This window comes from Glycine soja, chromosome 10 (genome assembly GCF_004193775.1).
Source record: "Glycine soja cultivar W05 chromosome 10, ASM419377v2, whole genome shotgun sequence".
Lineage (NCBI taxonomy): Eukaryota > Viridiplantae > Streptophyta > Magnoliopsida > Fabales > Fabaceae > Glycine > Glycine soja.
The window spans coordinates 17,591,811-17,603,831 of record NC_041011.1 but is presented as its reverse complement, the minus strand read 5'-3'; the positions used below and the strand labels follow the sequence as shown (position 1 = coordinate 17,603,831).

General features: G+C 32.5%; 1 protein-coding gene across 1 annotated transcript; it reads left to right on the top strand.

Annotated features, from left to right (window-relative positions):
* Positions 1-4,996: 4,996 nt before the first annotated feature.
* LOC114370980 (zinc finger CCCH domain-containing protein 30-like) lies at positions 4,997-9,139 on the top strand. The gene is made up of 2 exons (XM_028328381.1): positions 4,997-5,205; positions 6,351-9,139. The coding sequence occupies exon 2, from the start codon at positions 6,451-6,453 to the stop codon at positions 8,581-8,583; it is 2,133 nt and encodes a 710-aa protein (XP_028184182.1). The 5' UTR covers positions 4,997-5,205; positions 6,351-6,450; the 3' UTR covers positions 8,584-9,139.
* The last annotated feature ends 2,882 nt before the right edge of the window (positions 9,140-12,021 follow it).

Here is a 12,021-nt window from a genome sequence, read left to right as displayed (position 1 = left end):
TTGTGTTAAATTGTCATCAGATGCTAACTAAGATGGTTGCCTTGTTGTTGGGGTAACAACATTTCCAACCTCTGGATCATGATCAATAGTTCTACATAATGACTGATGGAATTAAAAATTTTGTTTGTTATCAGTATTTTTACAGCATAATTCTCTTTATTATGTAACATTTATAAGAGATAAGCATTTGTGTTTATATCATATTAATCAATAGACATACATCAGACAGAGAGGTAAAACTGAGATATAACCTACAAATATATATTGTATTTAATAACCATAGAGGATTGTGCATAATACAATTTAGCAAAACAACATAATATGTGTATGAAAATATTGATTACCTCATTTTGGGAGCAAAGATTCACAACCACGACATACTTGAAACTATAACATGTAACCTTCAAACTCATAGTTAATCAGTTTTGATAAGACAATATGCATAAAAAAATATGCAAAATGAGAATAATATATTAAAAAAAGATGAACAACTTCATTTTGTGAGTCAAGATTCATTGTCTGCATGGACTTATCACTCTCTGATGTAGCCTATATGTTAAAAAACATTATGACTAAATAAGTATTAGTAAGCATATATATATATATATATATATATATATATATATATATATATATATATATATATATATATATACTATCGGTAAAAAATATATATTATTAGTCACAAAAAATTGAAATACTAAAGACCTTATAAGCTCCAATACGGTTGATTATAATTTTCATCAAATCTTCATCAACAGATATTTTTATGATAGAAGAATTATTATACTTTGGTTGGACTTTAACTCTAAAAGCAAAAGTATGTCCTAACATTAGATCTAATGGTGCTGCTATTTCTTTTGGGTTATCTTCTCCAAGTTCCTATAAAAAATTAAATAAAAGTTAAACAATAATTATTAAGTATTAGAACTTCAAACTCATATTATAGAAATTAAAAAACAATGTCAAAATATTATTAATGTACCTTGATCATTAAGAGCCTAAGTTCAGCTGCAGTCATTCCAACTAATATTTCACAATCTTAATCCCAAAAGACAAATTTAGAATTAAATTTTGTGTGATAAACTTCAACTTCAACCTTATACCTATGAATGGTTTAAAAAATGAGACGAAGTGCAAACAATGTAGTCATTTAAAAAAAGAATTTGAAAGTGATTTTTATTAAGAATTAAAATAAATATCTACCTTGTTGGTTTCTCAATGAATCTACCACAAATACATGTATAAAACTGCTTCTTTGGGTCAACACTCTTATTACAATTGGTGTATCCTTCATAGTATCATCCATTTTTTTACCAATTGTAGCAACATTTACACATTGGATTTTCCTAATTGTATAATTATAGAACACTAAATTAATGAATCAATATTACAGATTAAATAATGTTTGAAATACAAGATTTTTAGCTAAATTTAATTGGGATGTAAAATTCTCCAATAATAGAAAAAACTTGTCTTGTCTCATTGATCTCAGTCAGAGACTTTGCCCTTGCTTTGAAAAAAAACTTATATCTTTCTTAATATTGAGAGCTTCCAGAAAACTACGAAAAGCTACTCAATTGAGATTGATTTTCACATTGTGTTTCTAATTGTGTTAAGCTAGTAACATCAAAGCTGAAACACAAATAAACACAATAACATCAATGATACTTAACCACCCATTTAAATCAAGCGTACACTAAAAATCTTTTGGCCAAACCTGCTTCAAAAATTATGATTTTCCTCCATATTAACATTTATGCAAAGTTAGGAGTAGCAATAAGAATTTGATATTCCAAGTGGAAACACATGCAAAAATAAGCTTGAAACCATTAGCATAAATTCCAAATTAAAAAAATACATAAAATTTATTTGCTATCTATTCTATTCACCAATTGCTTCTTTTATCTTGGCATGAGTCAAAAAAATAACAATGAAATCCTCTACAGAATTTTCGTTTCAAAACTCAATCAACTTCATAGCATAATCTTCCCACAATGTACAATTAAGTACATACCCACTACAATGAAAACATAAATATACATGTCAATAAATGTTTAACGAACTCATTACTAATGAAAAGTATAAATTATTAGATTATGTATCTAATAATACATGTCATCTTTCAGATTGAACACTATCTTCCTTTTCCCATTGGTGATTCCTTGGAAAGTGACTTTTTCAACAACACCAATAATATCTAAAAGAAATATATAATTAGCAGTTAAGAATTCTAAAGAGCAGAAATTAACTAACAGGAAATTAACATTGATAAGAAAGTGTATAAGCTATTAATTTACCAATTAACACATCAAAATTTGCCTTTCTAGTAATAATATCTTCAAAATCCATGAAATGATAAACATTGTTAGGGATGTCAGGAAGTTTGTGAGCCTTCAGCGTTGTTCCTCCGGTAAATAATAGTTTAAGTGCATGATCACATGTCTTATAATTTCCTTCATTTGGTACAACCCTAAAGTTGTTCATGATATATGAACTACCTTCTTTCAATATTTCACACCATGTGTCAAACTGCTCTTTCCTAGCAATACATAGGATCTAATCACCCTAATAACGAATACAAAAAACACTATTAAACAATTGCATCTTTGACTTTTCTACAAATACAATTCATTACACCACAAAAATCAACTTCTACCTTAGAATTCATGATGACAATTTCTAAATGGTCAGAGTTATCACGAGTTGGGACAACCCACATATTTGTTACTGAACAACAAGACACAACGCCTCCCTAATGCCATCAATTTCTTTAATCAAATCAAATTTTCACGCCATGATATGTTGAAAGCATAACTTAGCAAGTTAAATTATATGCATAGTTAACATAACTATAGGAGCCATTCCGACAACAAAAGACAAAAAAAAATTGTTTCAACGACCACAACATATCCAACCAAACAGTTTTTTCAAAGTGAAACATGAGACCTACTACTTAATTGAAACCCAAGCATATGATATGTAAAAACTCATATAAAGCTTAATCAAATAAGAAAATAAAAGGATATTTAGGAAAACAAAGGATATCAAATTAACAATACAATATAAACTACAACATAGATAACCATACTAGAGAACTGCGAACAACATAGTGAAAAAGAAAATAAACTATTTCATCAACCACAACTTAACCAACCAAACTATTTTTTCAAAGTGAAACATGAGACCTACTACTTAATTGAATCACAAGCACATGATACATAAAAACTCAAATAATGCTTACTAAAATAAGAAAATCAATGATAATAAGGAAAACAAAGGATATCAAATTAACAACTAAATCAAAAATTACATGATTGCATAATAACTTAACACAACTAAATCAGAACCCTACCACTACCCAAGAAACAAAAAGGAAATAACTTAACACAACTAACAACAACTCCTCGAGCCCTAAACCAAAATAACAATCTCCAAACGTAACCTAATGAAAAACTCAAATTGGAACCCTCCAACCAAACAAACAACTCCAAACAAGAAACATTGATCAACGCCACCAAAACAAAATCCACAATCAAACTAAATGAAAACCCCAAATGGATACCCTCAAAATATGAAATACAAATTGGAAAAATAGAAGAAAATAAAATCCAACCTCTATCAAAAGCCATACCGTGCTAATGATAAGAAAAAAAAAGTAACTTACAAATGCACGATCGAATCATCTTTGGAGAGTTCTAATCGTGCTTGAGATGGAATAAATATGAGATGAGAGAAGAAGAGAAAGGTTGGAGAGATTGAGTGAGAATGGAAACCAGAAGTAGAGAGGAGTGAGCTTGAGTTTTTTGATTGTCCATATTTTCTTTTGAGGGAAGAAGGAGAAGTGACAATAACAAAGTGTCTTCTCTGTAAGTAGAGAAGATGTTAGAAGTTTTTCAATTTTTTTTCAAACAAAACCTCCCCTCTTAACCCTAAAATGAACTATTTTCCCCACCTAAAGCTAAATAGACCATCTTTTCTCTTAAGTTCGAAAAGAGCCCGTAATGGTCCAACAAACATTTGATTGTCTCAAATTTATCCTTATGTAGGACACGTGACAAAAATTTGGATGAGATTAGTATTGTAACTTCCCTTGTCTTAAAACATATTAGATATTAGATATCTAATTATCTAATTTATCAAGATGAAAAAGTGATTAATTTAGTTGATAACGATAAATTTATCTTAAATTTATATTTTTTTTCCTAAAATTATATTATTATTAATATTTTTTCTTTTCTAATAGTTTTTTAATATATTATTTTAATAAAAAATATTTTTAGTTTAAAAATAATTAATGTAATTTTTTTTGTTAGTACTTATTATCATGGTTCCTTTTTGAAAAGGAGATTTGTAGAAATAGATGGTCAAGCAAAGTACATTCCCATCCCCAAAATTTCACCCGAATGACGATCGTACCCTCGCTGCAGTGACGAGGAGGCGTGATGTGATTGGCCAATAAAAAATGTCACAAATTTGAGGTTTTGGGCAAGAATAATAATGAACCGTAACCTCAAGTGCGCTTAGCCTTTTTCGCCTTTTCTTTTTGCACTCTGTCTTTTCATTGGCTTGGCCATTTTATCCGAACAAACAAAAAAAAAACAAATGTATCTTCCTTTTTTTTTATATTATTAATAACAAATATTTTTTCCTTTTCTTGTTTATCACTTTCTTCGTACTCAAATATAAGAAAATAATTTAATATGCTTTCAATTAAAATGAGTAGATTTTAAATAATTCTCTCTTATTTAATAGTATTATTTTACAATGCTTTTCATGAAGTTTTGTTTTTAACAATTTTTTGAGTTAGATGTAGTTGTAAAAAAACTGTCATGTTAAACGGAATTATTCTTTTTATGCATAGAAATGAACAAACTGAACTAGATACTTGTGATAAATTAGAAATAATAAATTTGTACACGAAAGTGAAATAATTATTTCCGGTGATAATTATATATTATTATTATTATTATTTTCTTTTCAAAGGGCATAGGAAATGGAAAAGAAGAAGAGAAGGTCCTCTCTAGCTCCTCTTTTATCGCGATCGTATTTGTTTTGTTTTTCTCTCTCTGTCAAACAGTTTCCCTCTCCGAGTCCCAGTTTTTCTCGGTGTGCCCAAACACGCCCTTTGTCTGAAGCTCCTTTCAGCTGAGATCTACCCTCTCTTTCTCTCATGGCTTTTGCTTTTGCACTGAACAAGAACTGGTAAGGTTCACTTCGATCATAGTTCAGATCATGCTCAAGTTTCGTTCTTGAATCTGTCTTTCATGTTTTCGTGGTTTGATGGTACGAGAAAAAAAAAAGATGTTTTCAGTTTAATTGTGTTGTTGTTCTGTGTGATTGTTCTTTTTCACTTTTTTGTTGGTACTGCTTTTTTTTTTTTTTTTTTTTGAGATGATGATCGTAATTGCAGTAATGTAAATTTTGGGTTGGTGTTTATTTTTTAATAATAAATAAAGTATTTTTAGTAAGAGACCACGTGTATTTTTCTTTCCGAGAATCTTGTTCTAGTCGAGTTATTACTAAGGAGCAAAAATCTCCTTCTAACTTGTAAGTATTTAAGACCGCTAATTGTATACTTAGAACTCGAATTCAAGACCCTTGTTAAGGTAGAATAGCCCCATGTTAGTGGAACTAGTAGTCTCAAGTTCAAAAGTTGCTAAATTGTGACAATATATATGTTTTTAGGTATAAAAATGGGTGCCGGAGATATGATAAAAGTTCATCATTTGGTTGATGATGGATTTGTTTTCTCGTCTATGGGCACTTGAGATCAGTGCATACCTTGTTGGCTCGATCGTTGTCTTTATTTGACTGTCTTTGATTACATAATCTTGGACTTTTTCTTGGTTAAGTGAATTTTGTTGTTGTATCTCTCTTGCTGTGTGCTGAAAAGACAAGAGAGCCCTTGAGGAATTCGTCTTGTTTGGAATGATGTAGGAATTAGTCTTGTTTGGAATGATGTTCTTTTGTTTTTATTATGGGCTTCTGAAAATCTGGACTTTTGATAGCAATCTTGTTTGTTAATGTTGAGTGAAGTTCACTAGGTAGATCAACTGTTTGATTTCCTTTCCCTTTGGTTGATAAATAAGTTTGTCTTGTTTTGAAAGTGATGTCCTTTAATATCTTTTGCATCTCTTGTTTTGGGTTTGAGTTTTAAAATTGGAAAACCTTTCTTTTTTCCTAGTTTAGAGGTTTAATTTGATATATAGTTACGTGCATATTTCATGGAAACTTCATGTGTTTGAATGTTCAATTACTGTCACGGTATGAGGGTTTATGCTCTTTGGTGCTTATTTATTTTGCTTCTAAAAGCTAGCTTCAATGGATTTGTGATTGTTTTTCCTCAGTTAAAACTACTGCAAATGAAAGCATTTGGAGAGGTTAAAGCCAGTGCTGTATCCAACTCTATTTTCTATTCTGATAAGCGCATCTCAACCCAAAAGCCTCATGATGAACAACTTGACCATTGAGACTGAGGATTCTTTTGCAAGCTTGCTTGAGCTTGCAGCTAATAACGATGTTGAAGGTTTCAAGCGAATGATTGAGAGGGATCCTTCCTGTGTAGATGAGGTAGGACTATGGTACAGTCGTCAAAAGGGATCTAGGCGGATGGTCAATGAGCTCAGAACCCCATTGATGGTTGCTGCTACTTATGGTAGCATTGATATTCTGGATCTGATTCTCTCACTTTCTGGCTGTGATATTAATAAACCTTGTGGCCTTGACAAGAGCACTGCCCTTCATTGTGCTGCTTCGGGTGGGTCTGAAAATGTTGTTGATGTTGTTATATTGCTTCTAGCAGCGGGGGCTGATCCAAATTCTGTGGATGGCAATGGTCATCGTCCAGTTGATGTCATTGTTGTTCCTCCCAAGCATGAGTCTGTTAGAAACAATCTTGAAGCACTTCTTCAAACTGATGACTCCATTGCAGTGTGTAATCTCAGGGTGATCACGGCTCCATCAAATGCATATTCTCCACCTTTGTCAACATCATCAGAGAATGGGTCTCCTTCTGCACCAGATTTCCAATTGAAGTCAAAGTTAAATGATGGCTTCATTTCTTCTGCATCAGACAAGAAAGAATATCCTGTTGATCCATCCCTTCCTGACATCAAGAATAGCATATATTCAACTGATGAATTCCGGATGTATTCTTTCAAAGTCCGACCTTGTTCACGTGCTTATTCACATGATTGGACTGAATGCCCTTTTGTTCATCCAGGGGAGAATGCTCGAAGAAGGGACCCAAGAAAGTACCACTACAGCTGTGTGCCTTGTCCTGATTTTCGGAAGGGTGCTTGCCGACGTGGAGATATGTGTGAATATGCTCATGGAGTTTTTGAGTGCTGGCTGCATCCAGCACAATATCGAACTCGTCTTTGTAAGGATGGGACAAGTTGCTCCAGAAGAGTTTGCTTTTTTGCTCACATTGCCGAGGAGCTTCGGCCATTATATGTTTCAACTGGTTCTGCTGTACCATCTCCTCGCTCAAGCACATCTGCTATGGATTTTGCTGCAGCCATGAACATGTTGCCTGGCTCTCCTTCCTCAATGTCTGTCATGTCTCCTTCACGGTTCACTCCGCCTATGTCGCCCTCTGCCAATGGCATGTCACACCCTTCTGTTGCCTGGCCCCAACCAAATGTCCCAGCCTTGCATCTACCAGGGAGTAATATTTATTCCAGTCGTTTGAGATCTTCATTCAATGCTAGAGATATTCCTGTGGACGACTTTGACTTGTTGCCTGACTATGATGTTCAGCAACAGCTCCTTAATGAGTTCTCTTGCCTCTCTAAACAGCCTATGAATTCTAATGCTATGAACCGCTCTGGTCGCATTAAAACCCTGACCCCTTCAAATCTTGATGATCTATTTTCTTCTGAGAGTTCATCTCCTCGGTTTGCTGATCCTGCATTGGCTTCAGCTGTTTTTTCTCCAACACATAAATCAGCTTTCCTTAATCAATTTCAGCAGCAGCAAAGCTTGCTGTCACCTGTGAACACAAACTTTTCTTCTAAAAATGTTGAGAATCCACTATTGCATGGTGCCTCTTTTGGGGGTCAATCATCAGGAAGGATGTCTCCTCGAAATGTGGAACCTATTTCTCCAATGAGCTCTCGGATTTCTGTGCTAGTTCAGCATGAGAAGCAGCAACAATTCCGAAGCCTTAGCTCCAGGGAACTTGGCTCCAACTCTGCCACTGTTGCTGCTGCCGCTGCCGCCGCTGGTTCCCCTGCCAATTCTTGGTCAAAATGGGGATCCTCCAATGGTACGCTGGATTGGGCTGTCAATGCAGATGAATTAGGGAAGCTGCGTAGATCATCTTCATTTGAGCACGGGAATAACAGTGAGGAGCCTGATTTCTCATGGGTCCAGTCACTTGTTAAAGAATCTCCATCTGAGATTAAGGAGAATCCGACGATGATGACGACGACGACAACTATCTCAAGCGTTGCAGCAGCTGGATCCTCCAGTGAGGTTTCAAATATGAGCACACAAATGGATGCTGTTGATCATGCGGTGTTAGGAGCTTGGCTTGAACAAATGCAGCTTGATCAACTTGTGGCTCAGCAAAATTAAAATGAGTTTTGCAGACCCTGAGGTAGTCAGTCAGAAAAGTTTCACTAAAGATTAGAATGTTTATTTGAATTTTGAAGTTTTGTTTGTGTTGATGGAAGAAGATAATAGTGACCATGAAGGAAGTAGAAAGAGGAAATTCACTTTCAAATGTAGTGTTACATGAGTAGCTTAGGAAGCTCACAAAACCACTGGGTGGCTTGCCCATAGTTTCAAACTATAGCTTCACATTCCAGTCCTTGCATAATGAGTAAATGTTCTGTTTTTCTTCCTTTTTTCATTTTCGGGTAGAAAAATTACAAGGGTCATTATTGGAGTTATAATTTCCTTGAGACTCCGTATTGGTCCAGTTTTGGGGATGAAAATACAGGATGTTGGATATGATATTTATCATGTACTTTGGAATAAATAAGTGGAAATGTAAGGTAGTGGGTAAGACCAGGGATATTGGAAGGTTGATACTTAAGTTATGTAACATTCAATTAAAGTTTGTTGCCGTATTATCCTAAATTCCTAATGTTTTTTCCCCCTTTTAATCCAAGTTGATCCATTACCTTTCTGTGGTTTCTGATTAGCATAAATACCTCATACCTTAAATGTTCTGAATTTCCAAATCCATCAGATTTCAATATTATTATGTTTGCTCGGATTCTCTCTTTCAGAGTTCAGCTAGCCCAAATCATTTACACGAACTTAAACTTGTGGCAATATTATTATTGAGGAATATCAAAATTATTTTACGGAATCTATGGCTGCCATCTTGGCAATAGAAATTGCTGTTAGTAAAGGCTGGAGACATCTTTGGTTGGAAACTAATTCAGCTCTTCTGCTGTAGGCATACTCTAATCCATTTTTGGTTCATTGGTCAATTTGCAGTTGATGGTTAAATTGTACTAAGCCGACTCAAAACTTTAGTTTTAAAATTACTCACATATACAGGGAAGGCAACGCTTGTCCTCAAAAACTTGTTTTAGGTTCTCAGGATTTGGGGTATACTTGGTGGGATTTTCCACCTTCTTTTGTCTCTAAGGAGCTTTTTAGGTACATCCGTACATGCAAGGGCTTTCTTTCTACAGATTTTTGTAAATGAGTTTCTTTGGGTATGGTTTGACCCTCTCAAGTGTTTTATTATCTTATCGGTGTATATTTGAGCTTGGTCCTTTTGGGGAGGTAAGGGTTGGGGGTGTTAATATAGTTGGAATTTCAGCGCCTCCCTCCTTGGCCTGAAATAGAAGATCCATATTTAATAATTGAAAAATCTTGAATTCTTGAAAATACCAATTATAAAGTTTTGTAATTTTTCACATTTAGTACACTATTTCATCTTTAAGGTATGGTTTGGTTGAGTGAAATAGAATGAAAATCAGAATAAATATATGAATTAAAGGAGACGTGGAACGTACGCTAGATAGTGAAATTTTTCTTCATTTCTTCTCTCCTTAGCAACCAAAGCATAAAAATATTAGTTGCTCCATTTGACACCCACGCGAGTAATTATGGCTATATCCTACATTTCCACTTGTCAGTTTTACAATTTAACATGGGTAAAGGGGCTGTTTATGATAAAAACAAATTTTTGTCAATAAAAAAACATAAAAGTTCAATATTTTAATCTATTACAGGCTCTTGTCTCTGGCTATTTTTTGGCAGCTATAAGTGTTGTGTCATTTATATGCCTTATCAAGTTGGAAGTGATATCCGAATCAATAGCAACAACTTTATGTTTATGTGGTCGAACAATAGCAATAAGGTCAAGTGGTAAAATTCCCTTTAGTCTAACTTATCGCAAAGGAATTAAGTAACTAGCTTAACAACCATGTGATCTCCTTTTGACAATTTTATGCCTTGATCATCTTGATTTGTTCTCCCTTTTATTCCTCCTTTTGCAAAGGGAATTAGAATGATATAAACATGCATTAACAAGTGTTCTCTTTTAAGTAAGTTTTTCTTTCTCTTCTGACAAAACGTGCTTGTAGCTGAAAGATAGTCATAGTCACAACTAACAAAGCAAAAATTAATTACTTTTGTTGATAAGGAACTATAAAATAAATACACACTTTCGGCCTTTTTATTTTTCCGCCTTGTAAATCTATTGTTTCTCATGCATCTTCAAATGCCAACGCTGCTTTAGTTAGCTGTAACGGTAACAGTACGATTTCGTGTAACTATTTCTTGTCTACATATTTTATCTTTATTCTTAATAATATTAAAATAATAATAACAATAACTAATCCTCTTTAATATACAGATTATAATTGATCAACTGATCAAACTTAGTTAACCACCTATTAACCATTCTCCACTCTAATTGGACAATATTACTTTTAAATCATTTCTTAATTTTTTTTAACTTACATTAATTTCCCACTACTTTTATATTATTAGTTTTTTTTATCGTATCATATATTTATTAACTATAATTCATTTCTATTTTCTTAATATTTAAAAAATTTAGAGAGGCACGATCTCCTCGTTTTAATTATATGGTTAAGATTCTCTTTACCCAGCATTATTTCTCACATAAGAATTTTTTTTGACGTTCTCGCCTAAGATTGTATCAAGTGAGAGTCCTTATTTATAGTAAATAAATAGCACTATAATTTTTTTATTTATTAAAACGTTTTATAGTAAATAAATAGTAATATCAAAAGTTTTATTTATTTATTTTATGAAATCAATATTAAAAGTTATTCAGCGGTCAAGTAACCACTTAAAAAAATAACGTGCATTTAATAGTTATTTTTAATCTTAATCATTAAAGTACGATGTTATGGTTTATATTTGTAATTTTTCTTTTTCATAATAATATGAATTCTCACATGATATTCTACTTACGTGTGTAGGAATTGTGTGAGGGAACCCTTGTTATTGTTATGTAAAAGTGATGTGAAGAAGTCATATGATTATTTTAAGTAACGATGTGACTTAAAAAAAATAATCTTAAATATTTGTGTATAATTATATGATATAGGTTTACACTTTGATATAAAATTACTTTCTCTCTAAATACATCTTTATATATATATATATATATATATATATATATATATATATAAATATTTTTTTTGTCAGCTATATATATATAAACAATTAAGTTATACAAATTTTAAAACTAGCCTAATGATATAGCATATTGTGTGTTTTATATTATATAAAACATAATAAAATTTATTTATTTATTTATAATATATAAATTCTGAGGTTATGTCATTGTCATTTTCATAAAGCTTAGATTCGTCCATTTCAACCTTTTTGCTGACTTTACATGCTTTTTTGATCATTCCACCATTTGCAATACACTCTGTAACGTCTTAAACAAATTCATTTAATCAGTTACTAACTTGTCGTTAAAACTTTTGCATATCATTTTGTCAAGCAAGGAGTTTCAAGTCCAAAACAGAATGTGAACACAATATTAAACTAAAATAAAAGTAGATGTAC